Source organism: Budorcas taxicolor, chromosome 3 (genome assembly GCF_023091745.1).
Source record: "Budorcas taxicolor isolate Tak-1 chromosome 3, Takin1.1, whole genome shotgun sequence".
NCBI classification, from domain to species: Eukaryota; Metazoa; Chordata; class Mammalia; order Artiodactyla; family Bovidae; genus Budorcas; species Budorcas taxicolor.
Genome location: NC_068912.1, coordinates 120,075,569 through 120,091,671, shown reverse-complemented (window position 1 = coordinate 120,091,671; position 16,103 = coordinate 120,075,569). Strand labels below are relative to the sequence as shown.

The following is a 16,103-nucleotide window of genomic DNA, read 5'->3' as shown; positions in this document are numbered from 1 at the left end:
GGGCAGAGCGTGACACCGCCACCCGCTGGATTCGGACGTTTCCAGGGCTCACGTTAGGAAAAGGCAGGACAGGTGGAATTCATTGTAATACTGTCATTTGTTAACCCGTGTATCCAGAATTCCCCGTTCTGGTGTGTAATCAGTATAGCGGCCCGTGGGGAGACATTTGGCATTGATTTTCCAGTCGCCTCACCTACGATGCGGGGGTCTGCTCCTGGAGCCTGCGTGGCACCAGCCCCGTCCCCGCGCGGGGGCCTGCTTAGCGCGGCAGGTCCAGGTGCCTGGGGCCGCAGGCCGGCCCTGCAGACGGAGGCGGCTTGCTGGGTCAGCACTCTCCACTTTGTCCTAAGGACGTTTTCTCGGTCCTTTCCAAAGGAAGCTTCGAAGCCCGTCACCACGACCCAGCATTCCTTGTCGATTCCGGAATCGCCCGCCGAGCCGGTGGTTCTGGAGGAGCCGGTCCCGGCGCCGGGCGGCCCGGAGCCGAAGCAGTCCTCCACTCGGCCGAACATCGAGGAGAGCTGCCGCGGGGCTCGGGAGTGGGGCTCCACGTCGGGGAGGAGCAGCACCAGCGACTCGGGGCGCTCTCAGGGCGCGGCGTCAGGGACGCCTGGCCAGAGCTCGGCCTGCAGCCACGACTCGGACTTCGAGTCCAGCCGGGCCGTGCGCCATTTCCACATCGACCTGCCGCAGGAGCTGCTGGAGTGCGGCGCGTGGGGGCACAGCCTGCTGCAGACCCCGGGCCCCGCACCCACTGACCGGGGCGTCATGAGGAGGATGGCGCTGGGCATGGTCCAGTAGGTGGAGGGCCCAGGGGCGCCTCAGGGGGAGCCGCGAGCCTCGCTCCTGCGGGAGGGCGGTTCTGCACACCGAGGGCGGCTCCCAGCGGCTGGCCTCTCTGCCCTCCCACTGGAGACACACAGGCGGGCGCTCACCCTCAGTCACCCAGGGACACACGCATGCTCTCGTGCACACCCGCCCGCACACGGCCACTCACCGTGGATGCGCGCGCGCACCACGCCCGGGGAGCCTCTCACTGAAGCAGGGCTGCCTTTCCACCAAGTCCTGAACACACAGAATGTCTTCAGGGCCAGCGGCCCCTCGTGGTGAGGGCTCTGAGGTGGCCAAGTTTTTCATAAAAACTGGTTATCTCTGTGAATATGCAATGGTTAGTGAGAAGGCAATGGCACCCCACTCCAGTACTCTTGCCTGGAAAATCCCATGGATAGAGGAGCTTGGTAGGCTGCAGTCCATGGGGTCGCTAAGAGTCAGATACGACTGCGCGACTTCACTTTCACTTTTCACTTTCATGCATTGGAGAAGGAAATGGCAACCCACTCCAGTGTTCTTGCCTGGAGAATCCCAGGGACGGGGGAGCCTGGTGGGCTGCCGTCTATGGGGTCGCACAGAGTCGGAGACGACTGAAGTGACTTAGCAGCAGCAGCAGTGTTACTTTTTGAATGTATTACTAAATATTTGAACACATTTCTCAGTCTTAATTTGTAAGACAGCAGACAGGGATGGCTAGAACCCAGGTAAACGAAGCCCTCTGGGGCCTGGAAGGGTTGTACAAGCGCAGAGGGGTCGGAGGGCAAGTCGTCTGAGCGCTGCCGCCCTATACTGGCCCAGCCTCCTCTCTCCCTCTGCTCTGCCCGCGGTCAGCGGGAAGGGCGGGCCCCCACCTGCCCCGCGATGGGCCTCTCCACACACCCCGCTCTCCACCCGGACCTTCTCCCTGCCGCCCCCACCCGCCCAGCCCCTGCAGGCGCAGCCCTCACGTGTCTGCACAAGAGGCTGTGTGCTGCTTGTGAGAGATGTGTGTGCCAGGGTGAGTGTGTGTTGCAGGTGTGTGTGTGCATTGTGTCACACGTGTGGTTGCATGTGTGTGCCGTGTTGTGCCTGTGTGTGTGCTCTGCATGTGTGCACTGCTGCTGCTGGTGCTGCCGAGTCGCTTCAGTCATGTGCGACCAGGCTCCCGTCCCTGGGATTCTCCAGGTAAGAACACTGGAGTGGGTTGCCATTTCCTCCTCCAATGCATGAAAGTGAAGTCGCTCAGTTGAGTCCGACTCTTAGCGGCCCCATGGACTACAGCCCAGCAGGCTCCTCCGTCCGTGGGATTTTTCATGCTATGTTGTATCTGTGTGTGTAGGTGTGTGCATTTACGTATGTATGTGCACGTCTGCTGTGTGTGTACAAGCTTGGACCCTATGGGTGCCAGGCAATGTACATCATCTCCTCACGGCAGCCCCAGGAGGAAGACTGGCCCCCACCCCCACCCCGTATCACAGGTGACCTCAGAGAGGCTAAGTGAGGACTGGGGCTGAAGTCGGGCAGGGCTGCAGCTGGACCTGAGCTTGGCCAGGCCGGCCCACTCGGAGTGGGCTGCCCTGGAGCAGAGAAGGGCCGTAGTCTTGGTGAGGCAGGACCCTGGGGACGGCGTGCTCCGCGTCAGGCCTCGCCAGCGCTCGCGGCGGGGGCTCCTTCCGGCCCGGGGCACGTCCGGGCTGTGGGCCATGCGTGCCCCTCCGCCAGCCTGTGACGGTCTCCCTGCTCCTTCCAGACACAGGCGCAGGTGGGCGACCATCACCCTCCTGCTGCAACGAGGCGCCGACCCCAACCTGTGCCGCACGCCCATGCAGGCCCTCTTCTTCGCCGTCAAGGCCGGGGACGTGGACGGGGTGAGGCTGCTGCTGGAGAACCGGGCCAGGACGGACATCCCGTTCGCGCCGGAGGTGGGCCAGCAGCGCGGGCCGGGGCGGCGGGGGCCCGGGGCGGCGGGGGCTGGGGCCGACCCTGAGGGCTGCCCGTAGCGTCTGCGCTTCCTGCCTGGCTGTGTCACTCGTCAGCCACTTAGGCCTCTCCTATTCAGAGGTGTTGACTTTTGAAAAGGCTCCCAGTCTCGCTCTGGCTGCTTGTTCACCTTCCGGGCCCCTGAGCCGGGTCATTTATTTTCTCTTTTTTCTTGGGTGTAAGTGCAGGGGTGCAGGGAAGTGGGATTTCAGGTGTCAGACCCAGGAGGATTTCACAGGAACTCTTTGGGTTCACCGATTGGACTCCATCTTTGAAGCCTCCTGGAGGAGGGCGGGGACAGTCGGTCTAATGGGACGCTGGGCCACCAGGGCCTGTGTTCCCGCCTGTCACGCTGGCGGACGAAAGCGTCATGAATCAGAGCAGACGGGTGGGGCTGGGCCGTGTGTTTGTGGTCCCCTGTGGGCGGGCCTCTTGTCCTGAATGTCCCGGGATGACGGGAACGTGGTGCCTTGGGGACCTGAGGCAGGCGCGGGGCAGACGGCCACGCTCTCGCTCTGGTTGGGGGCCCCACGGGCCTTGTTCACACAGAACCCCACCCTCGGGCTGATGGCTGTCGATCCTCGGGGAGCTGGGGCTGCACCCTCACCCGCCTGTATTTCCTCTGCAGCTGGGGGCCCTGACCCCTCTCCACATCGCAGCCGCCCTCCCTGGGGAGGAGGGCGTCAAGATAACAGAGCTGCTGCTCCACGCCATCACCGATGTGGACGCCAGGGCCGCCGACCAGGACGACGTGTACAAACAGGGCAAGGTGGGCATCCGCCCCGTGGAGGGTGGGGTCCTCTGCAGAGATCCCTAAAGGGGGGTGCCCGACGCTCTGTGAGCCGCAGGCCGGCCTGGATCCGGACGGCATGTGCCTGGACACACCCACAGTCGTCTGTGCGAGCCGGGGCCTGTCTGGCGCAGAGGGAGGCATTGTGGCTTGGGCACCGAGTGTGAACACTCCGCACACAGGCCTGTAGTGTGGGAGAGGCCTGCACACTTGATGAACGTGAGTGAGAACCTGCTTCTTCAGGCAGCTCACAAAGCCCAGGGGTCCTCACCGGGGTAGCTGGGCCCCCGGGAGGGCATTCTGTAGGAAGCTCTGTCTCACTCCACTCGGGGGTGCCCCTCTGCGTCTCCAGGCAGAGGGGCCACGCTCCCTGGCCGGGTTCTCCCGCCCCGCCTCCTCCTAGCCGCCCCTCCGACCCCTGGGCCACCTCTAGGCTGCCGCCATCTGAGAAGGCCAGCCCTGAACCCTGAGGGCTTTGAGCTCCTGATGTGCCTGGGGGAGTTGGGCTGTGGGCCTCCTCAGGCAGCCTCTGCGTCCGCCCCAACGTCAGGAAGCCTCATGTCCCCAGACCAGGGCTCAGGGCCCGGTGCCCTCTGCCAACCTGCTCCAACAGGTGACGGGGAGGCGAATGGACCCTTAGGGGACAGGGCAGGCTTCCGGGTCAGGGGGTGACGCTGCAGAAGGGCCTAGGGGCCAGCGGTGGGGCTTGGAGCCGCTGGGTGCGGGTTCTGGGGTGCAGGGCTGGTGAGGCAGAGCTTACATCCTGGCACATGCAGCAACCCCCCCGCCTCAGCAAGGCCATGCCGAGGCCCCCTCCATGCAGCCCTCCCAGTCTTCCTCCTCCAGGCTGAGCCCCTGGAGCACAGCTGCTCTGCCATCTCATCCTCGCATCTACTCGAGCCTCATTCAGCCCCCAGCGCCCGAGGGCGTGGGGCCGGGAGGGGAGGGCGGGTTCGAGGAGTCAGGGTGGCTCACAGGGCACCGCTGCAGGCCTGTGGGCTGTGGAGGCGGCGCAGCCCTGGGGAAGCTCTGGGTGTGAGCTGCTGCCTGCAGGGGGCACAGGGCCCGGGTGGCACATGGTAGGTCTCTGCACTCTGGGAGGACGGGCTCGGGGGCCACCTTCAACCCCTCTGTCTGCCCACAGCTGGACCTGCTGCCTTCCAGCCTGAAGCTCAACAACGAAGCGGGCCCGCCCAGGACCTACTACAGCAAGCGCACATCAGTCCCTGACGAGGGGGGCAGGACGGCCCTGCACGTGGCCTGTGAGCGGGAGGACAGCTACAGGGTGAGGCGGCCTTCCGGGTGTGCACAGGCGCCTTGAAGCGTCCCCGTGAGTGCACGTCCGTAAGTGTGCGTGTGTCTATGTGCAGGCGTGTGTGTGAGCTTGCAGGTTGGTGTGTGTGTCTGTGTGCGTGTGTGCACACGTGCACGTGTGGGGCGGTGAGCCCTCCGCCCTCGTGGGCTGGGCCAGGCCTCCCCGTGGCCGCGCGAGCAGACCCGGGCGTGTCTGCCTCTGGCTGCCGTGGTCCAGACCAGGGTCCCCCAGCTACAGGCCGTGCTGCCTGAGTGGGCCCCGGGGGACTAGGTCAGGTCGGCAGGGAGCCGGGACACGCGCGCTGAGATAGGATGGGAAGCGCTGTGGAACTCGTGCTCATGGACATGTTATTTCAGAGCACGTGTTGGGGACACGTGACCACACGCAGGCCTGTGTACCTGGGGGTGGGGCCCTGGGTCGCCTCGTGAAGTCACTGTCGTACTGCAGGCGGTGGTCACACATGTCTGTGCTGCCAGCCCATCGGCCCCCGGAAGGTGACCCCATCTGGCGCCACTGCCTCCTGTCCACTTTGGGGATCAGCTTGCACGCAGCAGGTGCAGGAACCCTTTGGAGGAGGGTGTGAGGGGCCTCAGGGGAGCTGGGGAGCCGGGCCAGAGAGCCCCTGAGTGCACGATGCTCGGAACCTCCGTTTACCTGCCTGTACAACGAGACAGCAGCAGCGTCATGGGCCTGCAGCAGGTCTTGGTCACTGCCCAGGGTGGGGATCACATGTGCCACCCCAATGAGGGCTGTGAGGGCCTGCGTGGGGGTGGGCGCCCGCACAATGCTGGCAAGGGACCACCTGCTCCGGAACATCCCTATCTCACCAATGCATCCTCGGGCTGTGTCACTGTGCCCCCCCAGAGAGGGGCGGGGAGCCCAGGCTGAGGCTGGGGACAGCAAGGTTCCAGAAAGGCAGGCTGCCCAAGGCCCCTGGTCAGTAAATTGGAGGCCTGGGCTTGGAGCACACAGCTCTTTCTAGCTCACACGCCTTTGTCCTTTGTACTGATTTTGGATTTGGAAAAGTTAAGAGGAAACAAAGTCAGGAGACACCATAGGCCACGTCTTCATCAGATCAAGGACAGATCACCAGTGTAAAGTCTAGTGCTAAGACGTGAGGGCTGCAGCCATCCAGCCATCACGCCTGCATTCCAGCAGGGAGAGTGAGAAGAGGGGAAGCTTCCCAGGAACCCCTCGGCACACTTCTGTGGGCTCCCCTTGGCCTGGCCAGTTAGGCTGGAGAAGAGGGTGGTCCTGCAGGGTGGCCCAGCTGGCCCCTGGGGTCTGCCTGTCTGCAGAGCAGCAGGGGTTCCGCAGAGCGCTCCGTGGCGAGGAGAGTCTGGGTCAACTCCCGCGGGCACATCCCAGAGAGGAGGAGGGGGAAGCCGATAGCTTCCTTGGGGGCGAAGGGCTGAAAGTGCCCCTGCGTTCCTCACACCTGGTGTGTCCTGGTGCAGGGCTCATCCTCTGCCCCACCTGCCCTGTGCCTGGCCCAGCTGCAGTAGTCTCGATACAGCGGCAGCAGCTCTGTTAGGGTCTGCAACAGCTGCAGTCGAGCGGCCCCGACTCTCCTCTTTTCTTCCAATCAACTTCCTCATCACCAACATCCCTGTTTTCCATCTGAAATGATCGACGTTTGGAAAGCCTCTTCTCAGCTTGCGGATCCACCAACCCCGTTCACTACCCAGCATTCAGGGCACTTGTGTGTGCCAGGCAGGGCCCTAGTGCAAGGGAGGAGCAGTCAGTGGCTGGGCTGACGGCACACCGTGTGAGATTCCCCTGGAGGGGAGGCGCCCCTGTAACCCGCCGTCCTCCCACCACTTCCGCCCAGTGCTCCAGGGATGTCGTCCGGCTCCTGCTGGCCCACAGAGCCAACCCCAACTTGCTGTGGAGCGGCCACTCCCCGCTCTCCCTGTCCATCGCCAGTGGCAACGACCTGGTGAGCAAGTCCTACCCCACCAGTGTACTTGCACGTGTCTGTCTTGAGCCGCCGCTCCAACGCAGGCTCTGGGATGTGCTGTCCTTGAGGTGCCCCAGGGACAGCATGGTGTGATGGCCAGAGGGTCCCCTCCTGCGAGGACGGAGTGCCCCTCAGAGAGAAGGGTGGAGGGAGGAAGTGAGCATGAGGGTGAGGGCTCACCCGGGAGGTGCTGACTCAGCCTCAGAGCTCCGGGAGGGCACCCTGGGTGGTTCCCACCTTCCCTGCTGCCAAGGACCAGGTTTGTTCTTCCCCCCACCCCCCACTCACCCCGCTGACTAGTCACCCAGTCGTCCACTCACCCACTCATCCACACTCCCAGGCAGCCATCCATGCACCCTCCCAGGCAGCCATCATTCCATCCACCCAGTCATCTACTCACCACCCAGTCATCCATCCATTCATCCACCCAATCATCCACTCATCCACCCTCCAGGTCCTGCACTCATCCACCCTCCCGGTCATCCATCCATCCACCCTCCCAGTCCTGCACTTTTCCTTCCTTCCATGCCTTTGTCCACCTGCACGTCCACCTGCCCACCCACCCTCAACCCTCCAGTCTTCATCATCCGTCCTTCCTTCTGTCTTGTTGTTCAGTTGCTCAGTCGTGTCTGACTCTGCGACCCCATGGACTGCAGCACGCCAAGCCTCCCTGTCCATCCCCGACTTACAAAGCTTACTCAGACTCATGTCCATTGACTCACTGATGCCCTCCAACCATCTCATCCTCTGTCGTCCCCTTCTCCTCCTTCCCTCAGCCTTTCCCAGCATCAGGGTCTTTTCAAATGAGTCAGCTCTTTGCATCAGGTGGCCAAAGTATTGGACTTTCAGCTTCAGCATCAGTCCTTCCAATGAACACCCAGGACTGATCTCCTTTAGGATGGACTGGTTGGATCTCCTTGCAGTCCAAGGGACTCTCAAGAGTCTTCTCCAACACCACAGTTCAAAAGCATAAATTCTTTGGTGCTCAATTTTCTTTATAGTTCAACTCTCACATCCGTAGGTGACTATTACTAGGAAAACCATTACTTTGTATGGACCTTTGTTGGCAAAGTCATGTCTCTGCTTTTTAATGCACAGTATAGGTTTGTCATAGCTTTTCTTCCCAGGAGCAAGTGTCTTTTAATTTCATGGCTGCAGTCACCATCCACAGAGATTTTGGAGCCCAAGAAAACAAAATCTGCCACTGTTTCCATTTTTTCCCCCCCATCTATTTGCCGCAAAGTGATGGGACCAAATGCCATGATCTTCATTTTTTGAATGTGGGGTTTTAAGCCAGCTTTTCCACTCTCCTCTTTCACCCTCATCAAGAGGCTCTTTAGTCCCTCTTTGCTTTCTGCCATTAGGGTAGTATTGTCTGCACAGTAGTCTATGTACCAGGCAGGCACCATTCCAGGCATTAGGTGCTGAATAAAACAGAAGTGTCAAGGATCCTACGTTCTAGTTGTGGCAGATGGACCACAGTCTGGTGTGTGACTGTCAGGCAGTAAGTTTATGAGGAAAGTGATGATGGGTGAGGGGAGGAGAATGACGGGGGCTCCTTCAGCTGGGTGGCGGGAGGGCCTCTCTGGTGAAATGGCATGTCGGGGAGGCCTGAGGCAGCCATTGTTGGTGAGGGGCTAGGGCTCCCACGTGCCTTCTGCCCGGCCCCTCCGCCTCCTGCCTTGCCTCGTGCTCCGAGTCATTCGCTCAGTGGGTCACACGGGCATCTGCTCTGTGACCAGCCCTGGAGTGGGGGGCGGGCAGCCTGGAGGAGAGCCTCACCCCAGGCGCAGAAGCTCCCGGAGGGCCAAGCTCGGTGTCTCGGTGTCTCGGTGTCTGGAGCAGCTGCTCTGACTCCAGGCTCCCCAGGGGCCCCTGGGCTAGTGACTGGGGACACAGCAGGGAGCAAGGGAGCCCCGTCCTCTGCACGTGCTCAGGTGATCACGGTGACCAGCTACCCCGGGTAGAAGCAGGCCGGTCCCAGGGACATGGACCAGCAGGACGTGCGCCTGACCCTGTGGGGTGAGAGGCCCGGCAGGATCTGGCTGCATCCCCGGGTGGAAAGCAGAGAGGCGCCGGGACCACTTCTGAGCAACTGGATGTTGTTCTGAGGAAGCGCTGGACCTGGGCTGCCCTGGGGAGTGGGAGTCCTCGCTAGGGAGCCGCTGTGTGCCTGGCCCAGCTTCGCCATCTGAGCCGGGCCCCTTGGGGTGAGAAGCAGGGAAGCCGCCCCGTGTGGCCCCGCTCCCGGGCGCTTCCTTTGCTTGTTGGGAGGGGGCGTGGCGGGTGCTGACAGGGCTGTCTGTGTCCAGATTGTGAAGGAGCTGCTGTCCTGCGGAGCTGACCCCAACATGCTACTGACCAAAGGCTTGGGCAGCGCCCTGTGTGTGGCCTGTGACATCATCTATGAGAGCCAGAGGAGCCTGGAGAGCAGGCTGGGCCTGGTGAGCCGGGGGTGGGGGCGGCCCTAGGGCGGGAGGGTAGACGGGGCGGCCCTGGCGGGCAGGGGCTGGGCTCTGCGCTGGACCCTCTGGCCCTGCCTGTGGCAAGGCGCTTCGCGGCACTTCATGGGCTCTTGCTCTGTGTTCAAGACTCGATGTTCCAAACACTTGAGAAAGTACAAACAATTCTTGCCTTTTATAGTTTATAGACCTAAAATATGTTAGTGGCAAACCCACTCAAAAGGCCGGACAAGAGTCCCTAGTTTGTCTTGAGAGGCATTGGGCTTGGCTTTGGTCTGGCTGCAGGACTCTAGAGTTTTCAGTGACAGAAACGGATGAACAGGGATCCAGAAGCTGTATGGGGGGAGTGGGGGGATGGGGAGCTGTGTCCTGAGTGGGGGATGGGGAGCTGTGCCCTGAGTGGGGGATGGGGGAGCTGTGCCCTGAGTGGGGATGGGGGAGCTGTGTCCTGAGTGGGGGATGGGGTGCTGTGCCCTGAGTGGGGGATGGGGAGCTGTGCCCTGAGTGGGGGATGGGGGAACTGTGCCCTGAGTGGGGGATGGGGAGCTGTCCCCTGGGTGGGGGATGGGGGAGCTCTCCCCTGGGTGGGGGATGGGGGAGCTGTGTCCTGGGTTGGGGGATGGGGGATAGGGGAGCTGTGTCCTGGGGGGGATGGGGAGCTGTGTCCTGGGTAGGGGTGCTTTCTCTGCTGGAAGCAAAGCTTCACTGGCAGCGCCCCCAGAACCCAGAGTTTTTGTTTGTGAGGAAGGAAGGTTGAGTGATGAGAGGCTGGTGAGTCACTGAGGCCACCTTGTGTCTCCCCAAATAGCGACCCTGCTGACACCTGCTCAGCAAATGTGACTTCTGAACTCCTGTAGATGACAGCTGGATTCTTGTCTGTCACGTTGAGCCTTGTGGTTTGTGGTTCTGTCAGCATTTCTCGATGAGACTGTGAAACCGAAGAACCTCTGTGCAGCACAGCATCCTTCCTTGTCGTGGTCTGGGTGGGCGCCTCTGACGGATGCTGTTTGCTATGAATGCAGTTGGTGCTGCGTCAGAAGTGGAGGACCTTGCCTCGGGGTGTGCCAGGGTCCAGATGCACACACATGTGCATGTACAGACACATCACATGCCTGTGCACACGTGCACAAGCCCCCGCACACTCACACAGCTGCTCTCTGCAGCCACACACACGCATGCACACACATGTCCACACACTGGTGCACACGTGTGCAAGCACCCCCACACTCACACAGCTGCTCTCTGCAGCCACACACACGCATGCACACACATGGCCGCACACTGGTGCACACGTGTGCAAGCCCCCGCACACTCACACAGCTGCTCTCTGCAGCCACACACACGCATGCACACACATCCACACGCCTCTGAATATGTGTGCAAGCACACACACTCACACACACGTAGCTGGTCTCTGCAACCAGGCACACAGCGCCTGTGGTCTTACTGAGTGCCCTGGGTGGTTGGATGGATGGTGAACATGTATGGACTAGGGCTTTTGGCCTCTTTAGCCTACAGAACTTGAGAACAAGTCACAGGTTCCCTTGCTCATTCTCTAGGCGGGGTGCGCTTGTTCCTGTATGGGGTGGATGGAGGGCTGTGTCCTGTGTCCTGTGTCCTGTGTCCTGTGTCTGGAGGCTCAGGCGGTCTGCCCGCCCTTCGGTGGTGCTGAGCGCAGGATGTGTGCGCGTGCCCTGCTTCTGCTTCCTGGCCTTCAGAAGTGGCAGCTGGGCTTCTGGCCTTTCTGTATCTTGTTGTCCATGATCTGCCTCAACTGCACGTGCACCCGGCTGTTGTCTCCAACAGACCGCTTGGGGTTTGCCCTCCCACCACCTACAGCTAGTGGAGTGGGGCCAGACCTCAGCAGGGTGCCCTGGGGGCGCGCTTGGGTCAGGGAGGGCCGCCCGAGGAGCCAGCCAGCCCTCAGACTCGACCTTGCTCTGAGGGTTGCTCTGAGGATACACCACTCTGATGTCTCGTCCGTCTGTCTGGTTTGTCTTGCTGACACTCCGCACACCTGGGAGTCTGGCCCAGCTGGGTCATGCAGGGGGCAGGAGCCCGGCCCTGCTCTCCTGCTGGGGGTGAGGGCCCCCTGGTGGCTGGGGCAAATGCGAGCCTATGACATGGGCTCTGTTCTCCACAGATTGACCGGCTCATTAATTACGGGGCTGACATCCTGAACCCTGTGACACTTTCACAGGGGGACAAAACGGCTGTGGGCACAGCGGTCGACTATGGGTATTTCAGATTCTTCCAGGTGGGCTGAGTCTCTCATTGGTGGTGGGGGTGGACTGGGGCTTTTAGCAACTCTTGGGTAAGGCGGGCCAGATGTCCCTCATGCCTCTGACCAAAGTCCCCCCCGGCTTCCTAGAAGGGAAAACCCAGGCCCCCCAAGCATGTGCTGCCACCATAGCTGCCTCTGTGCCAGCCCTCTGAGCATTATCCTGGTCTGTCCTCACAGTCATCGCCGCGGCCACAGTGTACCCCAAACAGCGTTGGGCCTGGGCCAGGGCTGCTGGGCCTGCTCCCCCTGGGGGACTGGGGGCCGGGTGCCTCGTGCTCAGAGGTGGTGACCGGCGCTGGGTTGCAGGACCGGAAGATAGCCCACTGCCCCTTCCACATGCTGATGCCCGCAGAGCGGGAGACATTTCTGGCCCGGAAGAAGCTCCTGGAATACATGGGCCTCCAGCTGCGCCAGGCCGTCTTTGCCAAGGAGTCCCAGTGGGACCTGAAGGTGCTGCATCTAAGCAAGAGAGGTGGGTGTGGTGGGCACTCGGGCAGGGTGGTCACGTGGGTGTGGTGGGCAGCCAGCGGGGTGGGCAGCTGCAGTGGGCTCCTCAGGCAGCGCAGAGCTGACCCGGAGGCCCCCTTGGCCTGAGTGTGTGCGACAGGCTTTATGCATCGTGGAAGAGCATGGGTGCCGTGTGCTAGGGGCTGCTTCCCCCGAAGGTCTGGCTCCAGGAGGCTGTGTGGGGTGGGCCAGGAGAGGACACGCCTGCTGGGCCAGTGTCCACCTGGCCCTCAGATGTTCTGCCAAGGATGTCTGCAAGGGGAATTGAGAAGGGGCTTCTTGGGCTGGGGAGGTGAGCCTGGGAAGAGAAATTGGGAGGTCCCATCACAGGTCTGGGAGCATCACCTTTGCCCAGTGTCCCAGCCGGCCCCACCCCCTGCCTCCCGTGCTGCCACGGTGGGGGACACAACACCTGAGGAGGGGTGACGTGCCTGCACCGGGGGTGGGGGCGAGGGACCGTGCCCTGCGGTCTGCTTGGTGAGCTGCGCCGTGGGGGTGGAGCTGGTAGACAGCCTGGTCTAGGGGTGAAGCCCTGGGTCACCCTCTCCTGAGGGCCCTGCGTGGTCTAGCCCCATGGCAGAGCCAGCCTGAGCTGCGGTCTTGGGTGAGAGCCGGGCGGGTCCTCGGGCATGGGCGAAGGATCCATAACCCCATGGTGCACAGACAGGGAGCTTGTCTCCTGGCTCAGCTGGTGAAAGAGAGTGGACTCCCGGGGAAGCCCACGGGCCCAGGGGAGGGGCTGTGCCTTCCAGGAGATGGGGGTGGGGCAGGGCGTGCGGCGAGCCTGAGGCACGGCTGCCTGTGTAGGGGGCAGGGGACCAGTGGCCTCTCCTCAGCCACACCTCTGCTCCCGTCCGCTGCCCAGAACCTGCACAGCGGGTGATGGGGAGACAGAGGTGGTGCCGGGGGCGCTCAGAGAGCAGCTGGGAGGGGGGACCCCGATGCCCCTCCGCCCTGCCCAACTCCCTTACATGTACCCCGCACCCTAAGCCCCCCAGCAGCACCCCTGCCCTGCCCACCACCCACGTGTGTGCTCACACACACATGGACCAGCCTCTCCACCTCCCCCACCTGCCAGGCCCCCATCCACACACGTACATACACACACAACCCCCAAGCCCACACCCACCCACCTTTCCACACACCGCCTGACTGTCTGCACCCTGCAGCCCCGAGATGCCCACCTTCCATACACAGCGCTCCTCACTGCTGCACACACACTCACACACTAACACAAACCTGCCAAACCCCTCCACAAACCAGCGCACCCTCAGATCCTCACCCACCTCTGTCGCACACACACACCCCAATATCCAAACTTCCTGCACACACAAAATAAGACCCCTGTTCCCCAGCCCACAAATTGTTACTAACCAGATGCCCACCACCCGCTCACACACATCCCTGCCAACTGCTCACCTCCACCACCCCTCACACTCCTGTCCTCACACACCCGCTACCCCAGCCCAGCCCCCACACAAGCCCCCAGGGACCAACCTCCTCACCGCCCCCCACGTACCCACACCGTTATTCCCCACATGTGCACTCATCCCATCCTTTCCCACAGAACCTCCTGGCACACTGTCACACATACACACCCACCATCCAGCATAACCACCCCCCCACGCTCACCAGCCCACCCACAGCCACGCACGTCCATTCACCCTCACACCAGCTTGTGGCCGCCGACCCCTCATAGCTGCGTGCCCACACACGACCTCGCTGTCCCATCGGGTCAGGGGCTGTAAAGGTACTGTGGCCTGAGTTCAGCAGGGCGGGAGATGCTTAGTCAACAAGCAGGTGTTTGCTCAGTTCAGGAGGCTGGAGACTGAACTCCAGGAGCCAGGAGCCGGTGTGGCCAGTTCTGAGGAGGGCCACTTCCTGGCTCCTCGACGCCGTCTGCCTGTCCTGTTCTCACACGGGAGGGAGAGCATGCACTTCCTATCTTACAGGGTACTAATTCCACCAGAGGGCTCTGCCCCCATCACCCCAAAGCCCCCAGCCAAGTCCCGTGGCTCTGGGGTTAGGCTTTCAGCAAATTAATCTTGGAAGGATACACGTGTGTCTATAACACCCCTCCCCGGCCCCGACTCAAACACGAGCCTCCTCTACCCTCTCACCTACACACCACCCAACGCACAGATAACGAGTCAGCCCCAGAGGGGAGCAGTGATGATGGGAAATGAACAGGCCCCCAGTGAGAAGTGGGCACCACTGGGCACATCCGCATGGGCGCAGCGGAGAGAGGCGAGCAGGAAGTGCAGCGGAAGACACCATGACGAACACATCCAAAGTCTGCAGAGAATCGTCAGCCTATGTATCCAGAGAGCTTAATGAACTCCCAACAGGATAAACACAGACACCCACAAACAGACACACGATAGTTAAAATACTGAGAACCGAACGATTCACCACACGGGACCCCAGTGAAGCCAGCAGCTGGCCCCTCTTCAGAAGCCACGGATGCCAGGAGGCAGTGGCATGGCGCAGTCAAGTGCTCAAGGCGGGAAGCTTCAGCCGAGAATGCTAGATCCAGCAAAGCTGGATGGAGGTGACAGAAAGGCATTGCCGAAGACAGAACCCTTGAGGACTTGTCCCTCGTCGCCCTGCTTTACAGGAAGTACTAAAGCACGTGGCTCCGGATGGAAATCAAGTCATCCATGTGAATAAAGAGCACTGGCAAAGCTAAGTGTAAAAATAAAAAATAAATGCATGTTTTCTTAACAGATTTAAAAAGAAATTCGCATGATTTCTATATAAGCATTTTATTAAAAAAATTACTATAAGCATATATATATATATGGATTTTATTTATTGTAATCCTGGTGGCTTGGCTGCTAAAGAATCCACCTGCAATGCAGGAGACCTGGGTTTGATCCCTGGGTTGGGAAGGGAACAGCTGCCCACTCCAGTATTCTGGCCTGGAGAATTCCATGGACTGTATGATCCATGGAGTCGCAAAGAGTCGGACATGACTGAGTGACTTTCACTTTCACTTTCAAGGAAATAACAAAAGTATAGTTTAAAATAATTGAAGAAATTAAACATTACATTTAAAAGTATTCACTTAATGCAAAAAAGTAAATAAAGGCGGAGTAGAAGGACAAAAATACGAGACACATAGAAAACAAAATATAAAACCGCAAAGGTAAGCCCAGCTGTGTCACTAATGACATTAAGTCTGAGTGGGCTAAATAATATAGTCAAGAGGCAGAAACCATTAGATTTACTAAAAATAAGAAAAATCCATTTACATGCTTCCCACAGGAGACATATTTTAGACTCAGTGATACAAATAGGTTGGAAGTAAAATGATAAAAGAATCTTGCATCGTGAAAATAACAACCGCAAGAAAGCTGGAATAGCTATACCCATATTACCTAAAAGTGGACTTTAAAGCAAAAATATTACTGACGATAAAGAGGGACATTTTTAAAAGATGAAAGAGTCAATTAATCAGGGAGATAAAGTAATTATAAATCTATATGCACCTAACAGCAGACACCCAAATAACCAAAGCAGAAAAGACACACATGAAATGCAAAGTAAATAATTCAATAATAAAATAGTTGAAGATGTCAGTTCCCGATGTTCAATAATTTGTAGAAAATCTAGGCTCAGAATCATAGAGAAAAGCAGATCGAGCAGTGCTGTTAGAGCAGGGGACAGGGGTCCCGGCACGCTACAGTCCACGGGGCCACAAGCAGTCGGGCACGGCCGGGTGGCTGAGCACGCACACGCTAGACCAGAGACCTCGTGCGTTTACGGAGCACTCTGCCCACCAGACAGCAGACGCATACTCTCCTCAAGTGCACGCGGGACGTTGTCCAGGGCAGACCATGCGCTCGGTCATCAGAAACCCCTCCCCACACAAAGCTCCTAATACATTTATAGGCATAGAAAGAATGCAGATTAGGTACTCTGGCCACAGCGGAATGGAATTAGGAATGAGTATGACAGGAAGACATTTGGAGATGTCACATAAAACAATACAC

General features: G+C 60.0%; 1 protein-coding gene across 1 annotated transcript in view; it reads left to right on the top strand.

Moving 5' to 3' along the window:
- ANKMY1 (ankyrin repeat and MYND domain containing 1) overlaps positions 1–16,103 on the top strand; it is a 56,324-nt gene that overhangs the window by 15,519 nt on the left and 24,702 nt on the right. Inside the window, exons 8-15 of the mRNA XM_052638186.1 lie at positions 376–797; positions 2,561–2,732; positions 3,419–3,559; positions 4,725–4,865; positions 6,727–6,834; positions 9,168–9,299; positions 11,461–11,574; positions 11,908–12,073. Coding sequence (XP_052494146.1) covers positions 376–797; positions 2,561–2,732; positions 3,419–3,559; positions 4,725–4,865; positions 6,727–6,834; positions 9,168–9,299; positions 11,461–11,574; positions 11,908–12,073 — 1,396 coding nt within the window. The remainder of the gene's footprint in view (positions 1–375; positions 798–2,560; positions 2,733–3,418; positions 3,560–4,724; positions 4,866–6,726; positions 6,835–9,167; positions 9,300–11,460; positions 11,575–11,907; positions 12,074–16,103) is intronic.